We start from the raw sequence: 21,609 nt of genomic DNA on the forward strand, positions 1-21,609 counted from the left end.
GCACGTGCTTTAACTCGAAAGTTACAATTGGTTTGCAATACTCCATATTGGAACACCAATTCGGTGATTAACATGAACTGGCACATCAACTGAAGCATACTGGGAATAAATGGCAAAAAAACACGAAAGAAGATCATGTCCGCCGTGAGGAATAACCGACGAATATCAAGAACACCGCTTTGGTTTTCTTTTTATCGTGAAATGGATCAAACAAGATTAGTGGGGGCACAAACATGTAATATCGAAATCAATCGTACAAGAGAACTAACCATCCAATATGAAAGAGAACTACACGGTACTACGGTAGATTACATTGTAAAAAGGTTCATCGCTGTAGTCTAAACAGCCTAATCATGCTTAGAACTGAACTTTACCTTCTCTTCTCCTATGCAGCATGCTTGTGCCCAAGGTTGGTGTCCTTATCCTGATTTTGGACACAGCAATCAACGGTGATTTAGGAAACAATTTTTTTTTTGGAAATATAGAATTAGAACCTATCGCAAAAACTAGCACTGTAGCTGTGCGCATACAATTTACCAATTACCAAAGGGAAGGAAGGAGTTGCTCATCGCTGCCGCCAGCTGGATAGCTCAAGATTCCAAAGGAAATACTCTGGTCTGACCGCAGTCACCGGGTTAGTTGCAAATTTTATCACTAACATATCATAATAACTGTTTTCAATTTTCAAAGAGAACCAAGCTAAGGCGCTTACAAACTTATATTATTTCTTCTTGCAGACCAGAAAAAAAACCCAGAACAATTCAACATGAGGAATGTTTTTACAAAAGAATCAAAAGAGATAAGCGAAAAATCATTAAAGTTTACAAATCAAATTGTCTGTAAAGCATTCGGTCGTAGTGTAGTAAAGTAGCAAGCAAGCTTTGAATTGTTGTTCATGACGCTTATTTAAGTTTTATTAGCTACAAACAGCTTCAGAAAAGGATCAGCAGGAAAAACTGTCTATTAGCTCTCTATATGGTTCCCTGCGTCCCAACTCCCAAACAATACTGAAGTTTTTATTATGTTGTCCTGTGGAAGCAAACACCAATGTAAAAAGAACATCACTCCTGACTCAACTAAGTACAAAGTAAACGAGCAAAATACAGAGCTGTCGACATGTCCAGAGTTTGCATAACTCGGTGTAAGATTGCATGGCAACATAAGATGGTACTAGTAGTTACATGGTACCAAGTACCAATTGATTTCATTATAAATACTAGCGTATATAGTGTCGTGGTCATAAGCCAGCAGCAGAGTTCTACATGGCAGGAAAAAAATACAGTAGTTTGAACTCGCTGTTGAAGAGAATACAGTAGCAATTAATATTACTCATATCAGCTACAACAAAAAGAATCGTCACAAGATGTGAGCAGTCATACGCATGCTGCTCTCCGCGCATCGCCAAAGCCCTACTGTACATGTTACAAGAAGCCAGCTGCGCGTCATCTTTACAGCCAAATGCGGCACAAACCAACTCACTATCATCAATCACATGAGCACTGCAGCAACTTCACCCATAACTCAGCCTGGAATCGAAGGGTCGGGCTTGCGTGTGACGTCTCGGTATTCCGATCTCGCAAGCATTCACCCTTGAAGCAAACCTCAATGAACATATTGTCTCCCCGACAGATGACGCCTCCGGTGAAATATTGACAAACATGAGAGTTTTCGAGTCTCCTCCAAGGCATGGCTACAAAGAAAAGTTAAAAGCTAATGACTTATTTGACATGCACTCTTGAGCATACAATTTTTATTTAAATGGGCACCCCCTTCTACAGAATCACTAACCTGCAACAGGTACGTAAGTTTTGAATTTCTGAAGGGAACATGGTCATCTCCTTTTGCAATAGCAAAGATTACGTCGCTTAGAGCTGATAGGCTTTTATTAATTGCCTAAAACAAAGAAATAACGTGATTGATAATGCACACCATTATCAAATACTGAGAATATTGTAAATCTGTGATAAGCAAAAACTCACCTGAGTTTCCTTCAAGCGATCACCTGTAGATCCACTTTTAGCAAGACGCTCACTCCCAGCTAAATCAATCAAGTTAAGAATCCCTTGGACTTGTTGGCCTGTGTTCTGCAAAAAGATTAAAAAAAAAATCCTCAACCATTTATGTTTATTTAGTAGGCAAAATATTTGTCTGAAAAAGAATTGAAATTCCGGTGAAGCATAAGGTCTATATATTTTTGTAGGTCTTACATGACAATTATGTAAAGAATTTAGTATAGTGCTCGATACACCCCAGATGAAAGCCTTGACCTACCTCATTTGATCCAGATATCTTCAGCGTGAACACAAAATGGCTCCGAGAAGAATATTCATTCATCTGGGTCCTACCGACAGACCTGTAGTCACACAAAGATAGATCCAATAAATTTCTGTAGTCACACAAAGATATATGCAAATTATAAACTGCCAGCTTAGATACAATAACTATGTATTAAGTTGTGAATGTTGAACAAGGAATAATGGTCATATGCTAAGTTGCAAACAATAAACAATGCACTAATAATTGTCTATTCTATTGAAGCAAACATGTATCGATAGATTTGAATGTTCAACACATTTTATGGAATCAAAATGACTCACCTGCTCTGGGATGCCTTCTCAAGAAGAGAAGTCACATCAGCAATACCGAAAACATCAATAACTGTAAGGTCAGACACGGTTGTATTCCCATGCGGGTCATGCTTTATAGTATATTGTTTACTGTTGGTTATATCAAAACTGTTCGAGCGACCTGGTGTTAACAGATCACGAATTGTCTCATTGTATATTTCCAGCATCGATGCCTACACCATGAATCACATATACATTAATTAGTAACAACACAAACCAATATAACACTTCATAAGCTAAATAGCTCTACAATACTAACTTGCATAGAATATTTCCATCCTTGAGATTCTAGACATCGACTTGTCTTAAAAATTTGCTCCAAAGACCGAGGTATGATGCCTTTTTGATCAACGCCTGGTTCGCCCATCATCGTATACGTTTTACCAGATCCAGTTTGACCATATGCAAATATGCATACCTATATGAAGAGATAAATGAACCATGATAATTGCTTCATAACTGAAAAAAAATACTAGCAATATAACTGAGATGTCTAGAGAAAGGCTTGATCAATATGAGCTAAAATCTCCAGGATGACGATGACGTGTGTGTGTGACAAATTAGGTGATCATTGTTTATACATATAACAAGTACAAGCATGTCACTTCTAAACAGTGGCGGAGCTTAAGCAAGGCCAAAGGGGGGCATGGCCCCTCCGTACTTAACAAAAGTATCAAACTACGTATGGTTTTCTAAGCTTGGCCCCCTCTATATTTGTCACCAAGCTCCGCCACGGCTTCTAAAGATGTGTTCAATATCTCGAAATGAATAGAAAAAAAATCATAGCACAATAGCTGACAATTAAAAATAGCATTTACTTTTCTATGATGGGGTTAAAAAAAGAACACACTGAAAATATTGTGGTCACTCAAAAGAGTCATAGTATTATGCATACATTCACAATTGTATGCTTACTGTGTTGGGAATGAAGGACAGTTTGTAACGGACAAGATAAAAGATCATACATAACATACTATACATCACCAAAATTATTACCTTGTACCCATCAAGTGCGCTTTGGACTAGTTGCGATATTTCCACAAATACATCTTCTTGTGAAGCATCATGGTCAAAAACCTTGTCATACGAGAAGGAAAGTTTCTGACCTGCATAAGAAAAACAATAAAGCAATATCCAATTAGTATCATCATCCAAAATTCATAGGGCAACCCAAGAAATGACTGTGTGGAACACAAAGTTCACCTTGGTTGATCAAATCAATAGCACGCCCAGCAGATTCTACTGATGTTGGATAAGAGATAGAGGCTCCTTCCGAGCCATTTGAATCACCTTCAAACAGAAGTGGTCGAACCCGACAGAAAACTCTAATGTTTCCTTTTAGTTCCTGAAAATATGTGGATAATTGAAATCTAGAAAATAAGGCATATACAATAATACATCAACTTTTACTCGATGACTTCTCTAAAAAGGAAAAAAGATAAATATTAACTTATATAAAAGAATAGCATGCATTTAAGTATTACCAATATAGTATTGTGCAGTTTTTTCCGTAACTTGTCACCTTCAATAATTTGAGACTCAGCATGTGCTAGATGCTCCTCGAGATATTTTATTTTCTCCTTCTGCTCTTCATATCCTGTCATCGCCTCAATCGCGGTCACATCAGCAAGCTGCATAAGTGAATAATATAATCAAACAACAAAGAAAGAAACAATGTATATGTTTCGTTGATTTGCCGCAATTAACATTGGGCATACGAAACTACTTCTAACCTTCAGCTTCTTAGTTGCAACTGCAAGCTGCTTCTGAAATGTCTGAATCTGTTCTTGTTGTGCGTGGCATGCTTCCTGATAACGCAGAATAATTGTAAGCCTAATAGTTATTCACAAAAGGCATGAGTATGAATTTGAAGCTACAAACCTCAAGTGCTGATATTTTTATGCTCATGCTCTCACATTCTATTGAAGATTTTCCAACTAGTTCCTTGCAATTAGCAAGTTCAATATTCAAGCTGTTCAGTTGCACAACAGAATGGTCACGATCATCTCTAACTTGTTTCAACTCAGCTCTAAGACACTCCACTTCTTTTCTAAGTTCTTCCTTCACCCTGATAGCATCTTGTTGAGAAGCCTGGGCATATTAGGATTTTTTCACAAATTCGAACAAAGAAATGTATGTAATAAATAATGAAAGCTACATGTACAAAAAAGTAAAGCACAAAAAATATATCATCCAAATTCAATGAACAGTCCACGGTTTCCCTTATGAGACCACAAAAAATTCATAAAATGTTTATCAAAACTATTCTGTTGAAGTACTCACTCTAGAAGACTCGAGCTGAGTGTTCATTGAGCTGTTACATTCTTTTAGAACAGCCATAGTTTCCATCATGGCGCTCTTCTCCTTTTGCAGTTTTGAGATAGCCTCGCCACTCTTTGAGGCATCAGCCTGAAGGTTACTGTTGTATTGTTGTAAGCTCGTGTTGTATTCTTGAAGCCTTTTGTTCGTGTCTTGAACCATTTTTAGCTGGTTTACCAATTAAAAACATATATATGTTAAGAAAGAGGTCTCAAGATACAAAACCATGTAGGTATTTCATAACATTACATTAACCATTTCCCCCAAAACATTCTATTAACTGTTACCTGCTCACTAAATCGCTTTGCGTCATGAGCGACCCTTTCTAGATCTACAGTGAGTAAGTCCCGTGAAGTCTCAGCTGATTCCCTTTCCTTCTTTTCTTTCTCGTAAGATTCCACAGCAACCTGGCATTTGTAAAATTGGAAAAAAAATAAAATTTTAGTTGAAGTATATCGCACAAGAATGGCATAAGAATGTCCTCACCGTTTTGTCAGATTTCTCCTTATTCAAACTCTCCTCTAGAGACTCGCAACGTCTTGTCAAGTCCGAGTTAGCAGCTTTGAGCTCTTCAATAGCATTGCTGAGGTGGGCCTCTTCAAGGAGATAAACAATAATTCAAAATCATCAAATGCTAAGGAGTACTTTTGTGTTCATACGGGCTCAATTTCCATTCCCACGAGATCAGCCAAATGGAAAAGGAGAAAAGGAGAGTTAGGATTCATTACCCAACTCGGTGTGACGGGTATTCTCTGCATCCATAGCACCTCGGAGCTTCTGCTGCTCGGCCAAATAGCCATCCTCCAACTCCATGTACCACCGGATGCACGCCCTCAGCTTCTTGATGTACTCACTCATCTGATCGACTCTCCCCTGCGGAAATCCAACCAATTCAAGAAACTCGGCTCCAAATCTGCAAAACACACACACACACACACCCCCCCCCAATAAACCCACCTTGAAATCGTTCTTGCTCTTGCCCTTCATCTTCTCGGCAAGGAGCAGCTCCACATCCTGCCTCCCGCTGAACTCGACCACCGGCGCCGCCTCCGCCCCGCCGCCGCCGCCATCTGCCTGCGCCGACGGCGCCCCGCCGTTCGCCGCGCCGTTGTTGATAGCCGACAGCACGTTCCTTGGCGGTGCCACCTTGAACCCCATCCCCCGCCGCGGGGTCCCCAAGTTCTCCTTCTGCAGCAACACCACCACCACCACATTTCATCCCAAGAACTTAGAAGCCATGAAAACGAGAAATTTCCAAGAGAACCAAAAAAAAAAAAAAACAAGACAAGGAAAATCACCACGTAGGGGCCGCGAGGCGGTAGCGACGAGGCCATGGATGGGATTACTGGTGGGATTAGGGGTTATAGCTAGGTTTTTCTTCTCGCCGGTGGGGGAGGTGGAGCTTTCTTGGGGCGGGGTGCAGTGAACTCGAAGGCAAAGAATCTCGTGGCTTTGAAGCGCCGACGAATTCGCACTTTGGATCTGGAAAACTCCGAAAAACCTCAAGAAAATCGCGGAGCCAAGGTGCTCACAGGGATTCAGAGACGCCGAGTTGGGAAATAAGCCTCAATTTTTCAGGAATTTTCCTGTTCGCTAGGATCCGAGCGAGAAGCGTGGAGGGGAGGAGCCGTGGAGGATCCGAGCGAGCAATATTTTGAACCGAAACAACAAGGGTACCGTCCCCAACGTGCCAGGGGTGGTATATTTACGCGGCTGCCACTGGTTGGTGCGGGCCGGAGCGGCCGGCGGTGGGTGGCTTCGGACACTGCAACTATATTTATCTAAAGGCTAAATTTTAAGGGTATACGTGTTTGTACGCATGTTAATTTATTTATTATTGATATAATATTTTATTAAATTTTATTTAAAATTAATTTATTTTCTTGTTAAAAATATAATAAAACTAATATTAAAAAATAATATATAGTAAAATTAGTTATAAACCAAACGAACGTTAGCTCAGTTGTTAAGGACAGAGTGTCACTTCCGAGTCAATTCGTGCTCATACGGACATGCACCCGCTCAGAATTTTTCTGACTTTCTCACAGACATACACAAAATTTAGAGACTCAACTCCATAATTAAATTAAACCTCGATAGAGAATCCACCTTTAAGACTTCTGATGAAGATCCCGCATATAGGGTCCACCGTAACAAAACCAAACGAACGCTCACGTTGGTTTAATGCCAGGCCGGCCTGGGCTCATGGTGGTCTCTTAGTTTAGTTCACATGTGAGGGGTAGTTCCGGTACATTCGCTGAACGGTCAACCACCGTCTCGCGGGCTTCGAGATGGGCCGAACCTGGGCCGGGTCGAGCGAGTTGCGACGTTGCTCTCCCGCTTTTGTCCTGGCGTGACGAGGAAGTCAGCAGCGTGGAGGTGCCATGTCTTCGTTTCGCTGCAACTGTAGTAGGCTTCAGTCACTTCACTGCAGGACGAGGACGACGACGCGAGCGATAGCCATTAGCGGTAATCGCGCTTCTGTAGTTCCGTCCCGTCGTGCTAGGGGCTTAACTAACCTTTTCTCAGGTGATTTACTTACTGTTGGAGGTCGATTAGAAATCTTCTGGGTCTGACTTCTACTTCCCATCTAAAAAAAGTTTTGCAAGCCAATTTTTTTTTTCGCGTGCTTCGGTTGGTGAGCGGTGCTGTCAGTTGTGAAGGTACATTGCAAAGCTTCTCCAAAGCACCACATTGCCAACACAGCCGCACCATCTTCAGGGACACTAGCAAGGAATGTCTTTTCTCATTGAAGATCTGAACATGTACCATAAAGTGTAGGATGTCTTGCTTCAGGTACCGTCGAACTATGATCCGTATTATGAGCTAGCGTATATCAATCCGGATTCCGAATTGACAGGTTAGATAATGTGGCTTGCAATCCAGATTAGAGTAGCTGCGTGCCCACTTGCCCTGCAGGTGAAGCTAGTATAATCTTGTAGTTCACGGAGGATGATAACATGGCAGTATGGTCCGTGCCACATCTCGCAATAGTTTGGTGCCAGCCTAAGCTCTCGAGGCCTTGACTCTAGCTAGCTAATTTAAATTAAGTTTCTGTTGCATCGCTACCGGCTCGTGACATGACGAGCCGTACCGGCGCCGTAGAACGTCTGTGATCGGTAGATTCTCCGAGAGAGATTTCTGACTGGTCGAGCTGCCGGTTGCTGCAGAGAGCACGATCGAAAGTCTCGGTGACGAGCACGCACCACCTCGAAACGGGAGGGGGGAAGAGGAAAGGCGCGCGCGTTTGGTTGCAGAAAGCGGCGTGGGAACCGCGCCGTGCAGCCCGAGGAGCAAGGCGCTGCCGACACGCGGGGCGCCGGCGCGTCGTGCACGATTGATTTGGTGCGTCTCACGGCATCGGACGCGAGCGAGGCGTGCATGCGATTTCATTACCGTGGGTCAGTGGGTCAGTGGTGGATGCGGTATACTGGCCGGTGACTGACGCGGGGGACGGCGACCGGGCGCGTGGCCGAGCTCCGAACTCCGCCGACGACCGTGGTTTGGACCGAGAGCGAGCGGAGGCATGGACACAGCGGTGGATGCCTGCTGCGGGGAAATGCTATTCCGTGTGTCTTTGGAATTGAGATCCCATTGAAGAGCAATTGAAGTCACGGTAACTTTGAACATTATGAGCCATTTGATTTTAAATAGATAAATACGATTTGATGCTACGTTACTTTAGTAAATAGTACACGCATACAAGTTATTATATATACACTCATAAGTTACGGTTACACTTCACAAAGGTGAAGTTGGAGATCCGAATCTCGTATCCTTGCGCACGTATGATCTATTTTAATTGTCTATTTCTCTAATTTGATACTTAATTATTTATTAATTTTTTTATATATTTTATAATTTTTTATTAACTCTTTTGTATGAATCTTCATATAAATAAATAGTACTATTAATTATATGTCCACGTGCGTTGGTAGAATTTTCGTGTTCCGCGGAGCTGGCATGGGCGGCCAAGCCGGACCATGAGATGACAAGTTTTTTTATTTTTTTATTTTTTAATTAAATAAATATATTTTAGAAGAAAAAATTTGTAAAAATAGACATCTACCGCTTTCTTGTAGAGCGGTTAAACCCTTACCGCTTCATGAGAGGGCGACAAGTAGTCCGTTACCGTGGTTTTACCGCCTCCTTAGATGGCGGTTACGGTACTGAGTAAAGTGTAGTGCCAAGATTACTATTTATAGGACTATTTTTTTATTCTATTTTCTCTGTATAAAAAAGTAGTCTTTTGTTACTCCAAAAATTTTAGATTTTTTTTTACGTGTTTTATAATCCATGTGTAACCTATTTTAATTGGATTCACCCAAAAAACATGTGTAGAATTTAAACTAAAATTCTCCAAGAAATACTACTTTTATAACTTCTAACAATTGTTAGTGGCTCAAATAATTTTCCAAAAATCTGGTAAAATTCAATAATATTCTTCTTATATAATGGACTAATTTTTAAAATAATTTACAGCCATATGTTATATGGTGAAAAAGTAAGTTCATTTGTAATATTCTATTTATATGTATTTTTATCATTTAATGTGACATTCTTCTTTTAATTTAATTTGAATTCAAGCATATACACCCATTGATTATATGGTGCAAAGAAATATTATATAAGACTAAGACAGTACATCGAGTTATATTACTTCTAGTCATACTGAATTGATAACACCCTAATAAACTTCAACTACAACGGTACAAATACACGTAGCATACATCACATGAATACCTTACGTGAAATTCATTAGTAGTAACAAACTCAATGGTCTGCACTTGTTGAACCACTCTTCTCGCGAGATGTCTTCAACCCCTCCTTCTTCTCCTCGGCCTTTAAAGTACCAGTTGTCTCTTTCTTTTGAGAGCTATCTCAACACATGTATGTCCAACATATTTCAATACAATCTCTTTCATAGTAATTTGATATGAGTCCAGATCAAATTAAATTAAAAGAAAAATATCACATAAAATAATAAAAATGCATATAAATAGAACATTACAAAGAAACTCATTTTTCACCATATAACATATGGCTACAAATAATTTTGGAAATTAGTCCATCGCATAAGAAGAATATTAGTGATTTTTTCTAGATTTTAAAAAATTTATTTGAGATCCTAATAAAACTTAAAAAAGTAACATTTTTTTAGAATTTTAATTTAAATTTTACATATTATTTTTGAGTGAATCTAATTAAAATGGGTTGCAGGAATTATAGAACATGTAATTTTTTTATTTTAAACACCGATAGCCTTGTGAACAGTAATTTGCGATGTACTGTTCACCTTGCAGTAACCGCGGTAAACCACGGTAGCATCTGACGAGGGCGGTAGTCTATTTTTACAAATTTTTTTATCCGGAGTATATTTATTTAATTATTTATGTTAAAAAAAAACTCTGAGACGGCCGGGCGATGCACGTCGTCATGCCTGGTTTTATTTGCACCGTGGTGGGCTAGGCTCGCACGCAGGAGGCCCAAATTGGCCATGAAGTTGGCAGACTCGGCCTGGTTCGTTGACATACGAAACTGCCTCTAGGGTTTTAGCCCTCGCACGTCGCCGGCGGCGGAGATCAAGTTTCCCGCGCCGATGCCACGCAAGCACGCGCCGGCGTTCACGCCGGAGGCGGCCTCCGCTTCCGCATCCGGCGGGGCGGGCGAGCGGCATAACCTCCCGGTGCTGCAGGCGAAGATGAAGCGCGACCCAGAGGGCTACGAGGAGGAGCTCCGCCAGCTCCACCGCCACTTCGAGTCCTCGGTGTTCCTCTTCCGGCAGCAGGCGGCGCTGGCCACCACCTCCTCCTCGGGCGGCGGAGGGGAGGTGGCGAAGGAGCTCGGCGACCTCGCGCTGTTCCTCGCCCATGTCGCGCCGTTCTACCCGGATGACCTCGCCGATTTGCCGGACCAGATTGGGGGTTTGCTCGACACCAACGCGCGCGGTTTGCCTCCGGGGCTTCGGGCGCACCTTGTGCAGGCGCTAATACTGCTGGTGAATCGGAAGGTAAGAGTTCTTTCGTGTCATTGTTATTAGTTTTTATCAAAATCTGATAGGTTTGGCCGTGTGAGCTTCTGTTTGTTTTGGTGACGAATAGGTAGGAAGTTTTTCTGTGAGTGGATTTTAGCATTGCAAACATATGTTGGTTCAATTTATGTGGATTTAGATGTCCTTGTGTTAGGCACCTAACTGTGCAGAACATACAGATCTTCTGGTTGGCTTAGTTGAAGGATGCCAACAAATTAGGCAAATGGGCTTTTCACTGATTATGTATTCATGTTGATGTTACGAAATGACAAGTTCATGTTCTATTCTAGTGACTCTTATCTTCTTCTAAACAGAAAGTTCCATATTTTGATTCCATTTCTTGTCGGCATGTTTTTGTATCGTGAAGGTCTCACATCAATAAAGCTTTGGTTCTGATTAAAAGACGTGAGTCTATTACATATACTCTTAGGTAACTTTTGCGAGACTTGCACAGTATTAAGTACTCTCATTCAACTAAGCAGTGGGAGTATAGATATTACAAACTATAATTTTTTAGGGTTGGTTATTGATACTAGGTGAAAATATTTTTTATCCTTGCTCATTAACTGATTAATTTCACATCTTGTGCCCCATCGAAATCTAATCCCTTTTTATTCCATCTTTATCTCTCTCTCTCTCTCTCGCTGAAAAAATGTTCAGATTGTTGATCTTGAGGACACAGTAGAGTTATTTGTGGAGCTTCAAGTTATTGGAGACCGAGCTGTCAAAAAGCTAGCATTTTCGCATATTGTACACAGTATTAGGAGGATGAATCAAAAGAGCAAGAATGAATCCAGGAATCGTAAACTGCAAAACATCCTTTTCAAATTCTTACAGGTTTGCAACATCTCATAAGTGCATTGATCAGTACTATCAGGTTTTGCATATTGGAAAACATATGTATTTGTTTTTCTCCAACCACATTTAGTCTCACCTCGTGTTTTTCAGGCAGAAGAAGAGTTGCGAGCTAAGAGGGCATTTACTATTCTGTGTGATCTTCACCGTCGGAGGGTCTGGTTTGATGAACGCACAACAAATGCAATATGCAATGCCTGTTTCCATCCTTCTTCTAGGTACTTGCTGCCAGAACATCCTAGGATTTGCTATTGTATGCTTGCCACCTAAACGATTGTCGATACATGCAGGATTATGATAGCTGCTATTTCATTCCTTCTTGGATATGAAAATGCTGAACAAGAGGATGACAGTGATGCATCAAGCAGCGAAGATGAAGCAAATCAAAACCCACAAGTTATACTTAGTAAAGAGGATGTTTACAAGGTGATTTAAATGTTCAATCATTGTGCCTCAACCAATAATATTTAGATATTCTTGATTTACTTTGCCCTTTCTGATGCACTGTTTGTCTTCTGTTGGTATATGAATTCTCAGGCAAACCACAAGGGCACTGCTGCTAGTAAGAAAAAGAAGAAAGCTAAATTGCAACGTGTTATCCGTAGCATGAAAAGGCAACAGCGAAAATCTACTGCAGAGACTGGTTCCAGTTACTATTCACCCCTGACATATTTAAAGGATCCCCAGGTGCGGTAGTGACACTACTGTTCATGCTGTTACCACCTTAAATGACACATCCAATTGTTATTGACGAAGTGCACTATTCTATTATGCTGAAATGTGTTTTTTTTTGCCGATAGGGTTTTGCTGAGAAGCTTTTCTCTCGGCTGCAGAAATGCAATGAGCGATTCGAGGTCATCCTCATTTCTTCGACATTGATAACATAACCAATGCTTTCTTCCACCTTATCTTCAATAAAACATCAAGCATTAAAGCTTAAAGAAAATCCGTTCCCTTGCAGGTAAGGATGATGATGTTAAAAGTTATTGCGAGGACTATTGGGCTGCATCACTTGGTTTTGCTGAATTTCTACCCATATCTTCAAAGATATGTTCAAGTATGTTATTTAACGTGGTATTTTTTGTTTGCATCAACCGTTGAAACGCCATCTAGTTTTTTTATACTAACTCTGGTTATAATGTTTTGTACCTGTGCATGCAGCCTCATCAAAGAGACGTGACAACTTTACTTGCTGCAGCAGTTCAAGCCTGCCATGATATGGTTGCACTACCGCTTCATAAGCTCATTCCTTTTGCAATTAATGGTGCCACTTATATTGCTTTTTCTGAATGCAAAAAATAATATGTTTAAATTTTAGGTACCTCCGGATGCTGTTGAACCACTGTTCAAGCAGATAGTAAATCAATTTGTGCATGATCGATCTCGCCCAGAGGTTTGCATGACTCTTATTGAGCATACGAAATATACATATTCTTCCAGCTGACATGGCTACATGAGCTTATGTCTAAGTTTACTCCTTTTAGGCTATTGCTGTTGGCTTGAATGTTGTGAGAGAGATCTGCATGAGAATGCCTTTGGTAGGTACCTTAAGCTGTTTGGATGCCTCAAATTTGTGCTCTTGTCTGTAATGCTACTGACTAGACATCCCTTAAGTGCTCTGTATTCGCTGAACTCTGGTTCTTTTGTTAGCTGTGTTTCATATGTGACGTATTATTCTTTCCCTACACACCCTCAAAGAAGCAGAGGAAACCTTAGATCATTTTTTTCACCAGTGTTTGTTTGGTTTTCTGTACTGATGACTGATAGACCGAAAAGCTTCTGATGCTTGTGCTACTAAAAAATTCAAGCATGTCATTAAATGAAGATACATATACTCACGAACAGTTTTAGTTTGTGCTAGTCTGCCATTATTTCTAGTTTTGAGCTGTAAAGATTTTGTTTGGGGCTGTTGCTACTTGATATAGAACACACATGCAGGTCTGAGATTCCTGTGTATTCTAGAATATCTGGAGAGATGTACATGTGTTATCGTTGTTGCACTTATCTTGCTTACTTCCTCCACACTTCCATTAAACCCGCAGATGATGAACGAGGATCTGCTCCAAGACCTCGTTTTGTACAAAAAGTCCCATGAGAAAGCTGTTTCCATTGCTGCTCGTTCACTGGTCACTTTGTTCAGAGAGGTCAGGTCTTTTCTTGCAAATTTTGTTAAGTTTTTCTGTATGTTGAAACTCCTTGTCAGTTATCACTAAACCTCTGTTAATTGAAGTTCAGATCTGCCCATCATTGCTAGTCAAGAAGGACCGTGGCCGTCCTGTTGATCCAAAGGCTCAGCCAAAAGCATTTGGAGAAGTCACTGTTGCTAGCGACGTGCCTGGTGCTGAGTTGTTAGATGAAAATATTTCATCGGAAGGGGAAGGCTCAGACGACGAGTCTGATGATTTTGATTATGATAATGAGGTAGACTTGCCATCTGCACTTGGAACAGAAGAAAATATTGATGGTTCATCTGATACAAAGAAACTTGATGCCAATGAAGATACCAAAGAGGAAGATGAAGTATCCGGGGAAGATGATACAGATGAGGGTCAAGATAAATCTGACCACAATAGCGATGAAAATGATGAGGAACTAGAAGATGACTCTGATATGGATGGTGATACTGATATATCTGATGAGGATAAAGATGATGATGATGAACTGAATGAAAGCATACTTGATTCAGAGGATGAAGGTTCAGATCAGGATGAAGACAGTGATGAGGAAGATAAGTCAAAAGGCAGCAGCTCTAAGGTGCAGAAGAGGAAGTTAAGTGATTATATTGGACAACTAAATGCTGCTGATGCAAGCCTTAGAGCTCTGAAGAGATTTGCAGGAGCCAAGAAGGTTGAAGTTTCATTGGGTGAAGCTGGTAAAATTTTATCGGATGAAGATTTTAAGCGTATCAAAGAGCTCAAGGTATGTGGATTTCAGATGGCCAATAGATCTTCACTACTTAATTTTTCTGATACATTCACTTAAAAGATATGTTCAAACTGTGAAGTTCGGCATGCCTATTGGAAAGAGAGAAGTCACTTATCTCTGAAACTAAATTAGCTTGTATAATGTTCTTAGATAGTTAGATGGATGTCTTAAAGAAAGTTTTGAGTTTCAGGCAAAGAAAGAGGCAAAGCTGGCTTTGGCTCAACATGGTCTAAGCAAGGGTTGTGACACAAAATCAGCAACCTTTAAGATTCCATCTTCTGACCAGCTTAGTTTGAAGCGGGTTGATCCAGCTCAGCTTGAGGTGCTCTCTCTCTCTCTCTCTCTCTCTCTCTCTCTCACACACACACACACGCACACACACACACACACAGAGGCAGGCACACGTTTGACGTGCATAAACTTTTTTTATGCAGGCTCACATCAGAAGAAAGCTTTCGAAAGCAGAAAGATTAGAGTTAGTGAAAGCTGGAAGAGAGGATAGAGGAAAGTACATTGCGGCGACGGCTGCGAAACAGAAAAAGGTAAACTGCTACTCGTCTGTTTCTGGTGAAAGCATGCTTTTGTACCATTCTGGCAAATGCTTCCTTGTGACCTTTTGTTTTTTTATACCCTTGTCTGATTGCATAATCCATACTGTCTTTTAGACCGGTGGCCTGAGCAATAAGCAGAAACAGCACAAGAAGAGGATGCCTCTGGCTGCAACTAGAGCAAAGGCAGCACGTTCTCGGCAGGAGAAGAAGGAAAAGCGCAAACGCTCCGGGAATCAGTTCAGGGGCCGGAAGGCGTGGAAATGAGACTCAATACTTGATTATCCGCAGTCCCTGTAGCCCAATGGCAATTTTTTTTATTCTTGTAATTGTTACTGTTGTCAGATAATGTTTCCATAGAATATTTGTTTTGCACCGAGCCCAAGATTTTATGAAAGGTCGGGATCTTTTGTTTTCAGTGCCACGTGTGATAGGCTTCTCAAATTTTCAGCCAGGTTCTGCACTGCTTGCATCATACTAGGCATATGCTCAGCCAAGTTAACTGTTCTTGAAATTTTTCTATGGATTACATTATCTGACAGAATCTGGAAAACACTATTTGAATCCATATTTAAGGGAAAACTGCAAAAACCCCCCCAAAAGTCACTTGGATTTTGACTTTCCCCCCCAAAAGTTATTTTGTTGCAAAAAACCCCCTAAAAGTTTGACTTTGTTGCAAAAAACCCCCTAAAAATTTAAAAAACAAAAAAAATCATTCAAAAATTCTAAAAAAAAACTAAAGACAATTCTAAGATCTTCTGTGAAATTTGTTTTCAAAAATAATATCCTTTGCATCATATTTCATGGAGAGGAAGTTTGGAAAAAAAAGATAAATGTGCAACTCATTTATTAACTCATGTTATTTTAACTTTTTCATGTCTACCATTATTTTTCCTACACAAATAATTGTTTAAGTAAACTAATAAAAGTGGTTTCACTAATTTTGGGGGTGTTATGGATTAGTTATGAATTAATCTATCTGTAACACATTTACTCAATCCTGCACGTTACAATAACTAATTCAAGATTTCATGTATTTTTACAAGATAGAGGATCATGTAAGAAGACTAAAAAATTTTGTTTCATGATTTTTGGATTAGTAAATAATTAACTATGCATTTAACTCGAATTAATAAATGAGTTGCAAGTTTTTCTTTTTTTTCAAACTTACTCTCCATGAAATATGATGCAAAGGATATTATTTTTTAAAACAAATTTCACAAAAGGTCTTATAATTGTCTCTAGTTTTTTTTTTAGAATTTTTTGTGATTTTTTAAATTTTGTTTTGAATTTTTGGGGGTGTTTTTGCAACAAAATCAAACATTTGGGGGGTTTTTTTGCAACAAAACAACTTTTGGGGGGGAAAGTCAAAATCCAAGTGACTTTTGGGGGGGGTTTTTGCATTTATCCCCATATTTAACTGCCCCTTTTTTGCTACTGTACATTTCCTTCAGTAACTTTTTGTGCGCATCTTATCATACACCAGAAGCTCGGTCAGATCAGTTATGCTGAGATGACTTTTGTAGCACGTACGGGGCAATCTAGGTAAGCTTCAACTGACATGGTTGACTATTTTTAAGAAGATCCAAGATTCCCAACGCCTGGTCAAACAGCAGGTGGTGGTAACACTGACGGTACGCGGCATCTGCCATTGCCGAATGCCAGAATGTCTCTAGGACATCTGTTCTTCTGTCCTGTGAAATTGACCTGCCGGTGGCCGCAGCCCCAACTCTCTCTCCAGATGCCCACGGCTGAGCCCGTTCATCTGCTTGTCCATCTGCTTGTGCCTGCCTACTCGTCAGTATATAATGAAGGCTCGGGGATGTCACAGGCGAGTCTCACTGTTCGAAATCTAGCGAGTGAGCAAGCGAATCCTCTTTCCCTTTGTCAGAGACTCGGGAGTGGTGGTGGTCGGCGGCCATGTCGGCGGGCGACAGGAAGATGGCGTGCGTCACCGGAGGGAACGGGTACATCGCCTCCGCGCTCATCAAGATGCTGCTGGAGAAAGGGTACGCCGTCAAGACGACGGTCAGGAACCCCGGTTCGCTTCCTTGATCCCTCTTTTCAGTTCAGTGTTTCGTCGCCGGTCCTTCCTCTGAAAGTGCGAGGCATACTTTTTATTCTAACTCGAATTTTTATTCTTTGTTCTGACTCTGAACCCCAGATGACATGGCCAAGAACTCCCACCTCAAGGATCTGCAGGCGCTTGGCCCCTTAGAGATCCTCCGCGCCGACTTGGACGAGGAAGGCAGCTTCGACGAGGCCGTTGCAGGCTGCGACTTCGCCTTCCTCATCGCCGCTCCGGTGAACCTCCACTCGAAGAATCCTGAGGTGCACAAACGTCGCCACACTGGTTTTTGTTTTAACTTCACCGTCGCGTTGCCATTTCTGGTCGGTCTAGCAGATGGGATGCATTGTTCAAGTTGCCACCCACTTTCTGAGCCTTGCTATTCTTTTCTGATGGCATGCTGTTTTCACTTGCTCGATTCGGTGATGGCAGAAAGAACTGATCGAGCCTGCTGTCCGAGGAACCCTCAGCGTCATGAGGTCGTGCGTGAAAGCTAGGACGGTGAAGCGCGTGATCCTGACCTCATCGGCGGCCGCAGTCTCCAGCAGGCAGCTGCAAGGCGACGGCCATGTGCTGGACGAGGAGTCCTGGTCCGACGTCGAGCACCTCACCGCCAACAAGACCGGTCCCTGGGTAGTACACATGCACATGTTCAGTCCTGTCCTGTCCACGGAAAGTAGTGTCATTCCGGTCATGCAAAACCATTTGCCGATGGTAATTAAGCACGGCGACGTGCTTGCATCGCATCGCATCGCAGGGGTACCCGGTCTCCAAGGTGCTCCTGGAGAAGGAAGCGTGCATGTTCGCGCAGGAGCACGGCATCAGCCTGGTCACCGTGTGCCCCGTCCTCACCGTCGGCGCGGCACCGGCAAGAAAGATCCACACGAGCGTGCCCGCCAGCCTCTCCTTGCTATCGGGTGAGATCGAAGCGCCAACTGACCGAAAGATGCAGCAAGAGCCTTCTCAGCTTCTCACGTTCTCTTTCTGTCACACGACTTGCATGGTTTCAGGCGACGAGGCAGCGTTCGGCGTGCTGAAAGGCATCGAGACGTCCACCGGTTGCGTGCCGATGGCTCACGTCGACGACCTCTGCCGCGCCGAGATGTTCGTCGCAGAGGAGGAGGCGGCCTCGGGGAGGTACATCTGCTGCAGCATCAACGCGGCCATCGTTGAGCTCGCACGTTTCCTGGCAGACAAGTACCCGCAGTACAGCGTGAAAACAAGTCTGCTGTAAGAATCGGCTCCAGAGCTCTGAATTCTGACGCTTGCTTTCGACTGATCATGAGTGATCGTGTGCTTTCACTTTGCAGCTCCGGCGAGCTCCTCGAGAAGCCGAGAGTCTGCCTGTCGTCCGCGAAGCTGGTCAGAGAAGGGTTCGAGTACAAGTACAAGACGCTGGACGACATATACGATGACGTCGTCGAGTACGGCAAGGCCCTGGGGATTCTGCCCAACTGACGAGATGCTCCTCTGCTTTGGATCGGTGATCACAAGTCCACCATGTGGTTGCAAAATAAGTGTATGCTACTGGTACGCTGAGCTTAGTGGTGGCTCAGTCAGTTTATAAGATGCGGTTCTGTACTTTTGTCACTTCGAAAAGAAAAGAAAAATGCTTTTGGTCTGAATTCGGAATGCACTTTCTGTTCCCGTATTTCTTTCAGTAGTAACTTGTGCTTCCGATCGTAGATTCAAATCACCCACAAGTAGTTCAAACTAATCAAATTACCCGCACACTGCTACAGCCAAATTTTGAAATACACTTGTATTTGTCGTAGGAATCCATTTCCATCTATTACGTTATTAAAACAAAGTTAAAAAAGTCCATACTACGCCATTGATTGCTATTGGTCTTTATCTTACCGGTTAGGTCTTTGTGGGATTATTGCGAGAATCCATACTCTATACTTGGAATATGTACTTAAAGATGCCTTGTGGCAATGAAGTTCAATGAGGATGAGAAGTAGCAAATCCGGTCATCCTAGAGACCCTGCTTTAGTAGGCCCAAAAGTCTATTTTCTTTACACAACCATATATGGGCCTAATAACTTTATGTTGAGCCCATGCAAGAGATGGGTTCAAATCTACATTCCGTGTCGGATCACAGCCCGATTTTTCAGCTGTTCAGACCTGGAATCATCCATACTTGAAGGCTTCACGTCTCAGCAAACAAATAGAACGAATCTCTCTCCCTTAAAAAATCAGAGAACTTGGTAGGAGACTAGGAGTACTCTCCCAACACCCAGCTATCGCATGATGACGAAAGTGACTTTGACTGAACGTCTGAACCATTATTTGGAAATAATTTTTTTTTGTTAAAACTCCGTGTTCCTCGCATGCTTCGGTTACAATCTACCACGTGCTCGCGTACAGACCACGACACGAGCATCCGCATGTTGCACGTTGCTGGCTAGCTAGTAAAATTTTACGCAAGCGCCGCGGCCGCTTCGTCACCGCATGCATCGTCGGATCGATCGAGGAGCCGGTGGTTCGGTGGCGCGCATCTATCGCTTCCGCATGCAGCACTAATATGGATGTTTTTATACATCAGGTGTTTGAAAACGAAATATATGTCAGTCGACCATCTTAACCGTCGGATCAACATCGGACGGATTATCTATTTCTTCTTGCTCCCAACAAAATCGTTGTCTTCTTATTCCTCCCGACGTCGGCTCTCTGCCTTGCTTCTCGTCCACTTCCAATCGTCTCCGGCGGTGTACCGATACTAGATTCACGTCCGTCACCCTCGCTATACTAATCTCTCCGTTTTAGACCTTTTCTATCCTGACACCGACCTATCAGCAGTCTTCCGTCACCATCACTGTCACCCCCGCCCACCTTCTCACTAGACCAATCCATTACCTATCGATCTCCCTCTAAGTCTACCACCCACCAGAAAGCGACCACCGACAACCCAAAAACTCTAACCTCGTTGTCACCCCATTGGTGCCTTCTAAATTTCAGACATTTGAAATTTATGAGGCTCCTACTAATATAGGAGTAGACAGCGCATGCACGAGCTTGACACAGAGACCATTACGGGAGAAAAATGACCGGCCGGCGGCTGGTGGTTGCAGCCAATCGTCGGGAAGTATACGTGGCTACCGCGCACGCCGGAGAACTGCAGGCGCCCGGCCGTCGTCATGACCCGCGCGCGGGCGCCAAGCAGCACGTCCAGGTCATAGGGCGTTGAGGCCAGGGTTGTTGTGTTCGGCCACTTGATAAGTAGCACCGTCCAACGACGCCACCCGGCCGGCGACCCTTGGCACAGGTACGAACGCACAGAGTGTGTAGGTTTTGACTGCGCCGCCGCGACATCACAAACGACAACAGTTGGTACATCGTCGTTTTCCAAGGACAATTATGCATCTTTCAACCCCATAAAGATCTGATATTTTCATGAATAGTTAAAACAAATATGCTCTCGTGCGTACGTTGATGTTGTCAAACTTGTCATCTACCCCTTTGCCCGTTCGCAGCAAAACAAAAAAAAAAAAAAAACCTAGCGACTGAGCGAGCACGCGCGCGGCCGCAGCAAGTCGCACGCGCGCACAGCCACAGCAATTTCGCTGTGCATACAACGCGCGTCTTACAACCATAGGAACCACGCAAACTACCTGAGCAGTGTTCGAATCCTCTCGATCGAGACCCAATCCTCGTTCTCTCTGCCAAGATGGCCGCAGGTGACCGGAAGACGGCGTGTTATGTGACGAGTGGCAACTTGAATACTAGTGACCACTAGCGGCAAATGAATTTTTCATTACAAGGAGTAATTTGCGAAGAAAATTGCCTTTTACGCGATGTTTTTTTTCTTCTGAAGATCAACTTTTTGCTAAAAAATATCTCTCTTGCATTGTGGCCTACCTTCAGAATCAGGTCGAGAATTTCAATCCCATCCATTCAAATAGATCAGTGCGACATGAGGCAATCGGTTTTTTTTTTTTGGGGTGTGCTAGTCCTCTGGACGACTTCTTATAGATATGGTTGACAATTCTTGGAGCCACTCCTCGCCAATTGCTCACTGTTGAGCTCATGGAGTGCGACAGGACTCACCTGCAGTAACTGCACTGGATCCTACTGCCCTCTGTAATTACTACAGATGAATCGGTTCCCGTGGAGTGGAGTGGGATTGTAGGCACGAACGTACTGGTCAGCCAGACAGCCACCCGTGGCTACATCGTTTCTTCCGATAGGCCGTTGCTACATCGTTTTCCTCCACGGGCAATTCTTCATCGTTTC

The 21,609-nt window shown here is 42.6% G+C and overlaps 3 protein-coding genes across 4 annotated transcripts; 2 read left to right on the plus strand and 1 right to left on the minus strand.

Moving 5' to 3' along the window:
• Positions 1-1,171: 1,171 nt before the first annotated feature.
• On the minus strand, positions 1,172-6,624 carry LOC133925050 (kinesin-like protein KIN-14H). Its single transcript, XM_062370867.1, has 17 exons — positions 6,245-6,624; positions 5,904-6,134; positions 5,675-5,819; positions 5,433-5,542; positions 5,234-5,353; positions 4,911-5,114; positions 4,509-4,718; positions 4,361-4,435; positions 4,112-4,258; positions 3,831-3,972; positions 3,624-3,733; positions 2,887-3,045; positions 2,598-2,800; positions 2,272-2,353; positions 1,980-2,084; positions 1,789-1,893; positions 1,172-1,690 (listed from the first exon to the last, which is right to left on the minus strand). The coding sequence occupies exons 1-17, from the start codon at positions 6,278-6,280 to the stop codon at positions 1,511-1,513; spliced, it is 2,364 nt and encodes a 787-aa protein (XP_062226851.1). The 5' UTR covers positions 6,281-6,624; the 3' UTR covers positions 1,172-1,510.
• A 3,834-nt stretch (positions 6,625-10,458) lies between these two features.
• Positions 10,459-15,723, plus strand: LOC133925049 (uncharacterized). The gene is made up of 15 exons (XM_062370866.1): positions 10,459-10,956; positions 11,638-11,814; positions 11,926-12,050; positions 12,123-12,258; positions 12,370-12,519; positions 12,633-12,686; positions 12,794-12,889; positions 12,994-13,053; positions 13,151-13,225; positions 13,317-13,370; positions 13,875-13,976; positions 14,068-14,751; positions 14,948-15,079; positions 15,192-15,299; positions 15,423-15,723. The coding sequence occupies exons 1-15, from the start codon at positions 10,546-10,548 to the stop codon at positions 15,570-15,572; spliced, it is 2,514 nt and encodes an 837-aa protein (XP_062226850.1). The 5' UTR covers positions 10,459-10,545; the 3' UTR covers positions 15,573-15,723.
• Positions 15,724-17,100: 1,377 nt separating this feature from the next.
• LOC133925051 (anthocyanidin reductase ((2S)-flavan-3-ol-forming)-like) lies at positions 17,101-18,887 on the plus strand. Of its 2 annotated transcripts, XM_062370869.1 has the most exons (6): positions 17,101-17,346; positions 17,470-17,636; positions 17,806-18,006; positions 18,131-18,290; positions 18,384-18,603; positions 18,684-18,887. In XM_062370869.1, exons 1-6 carry the CDS (start codon positions 17,226-17,228, stop codon positions 18,829-18,831), a joined length of 1,017 nt encoding a protein of 338 aa, XP_062226853.1. In that variant the 5' UTR covers positions 17,101-17,225; the 3' UTR covers positions 18,832-18,887. The 2 variants fall into 2 exon arrangements, with proteins under 2 accessions (XP_062226853.1, XP_062226852.1); XM_062370868.1 differs by having other exon boundaries at positions 18,131-18,603.
• The last annotated feature ends 2,722 nt before the right edge of the window (positions 18,888-21,609 follow it).

This window comes from Phragmites australis, chromosome 7, assembly GCF_958298935.1.
Source record: "Phragmites australis chromosome 7, lpPhrAust1.1, whole genome shotgun sequence".
Taxonomy (NCBI): domain Eukaryota; kingdom Viridiplantae; phylum Streptophyta; class Magnoliopsida; order Poales; family Poaceae; genus Phragmites; species Phragmites australis.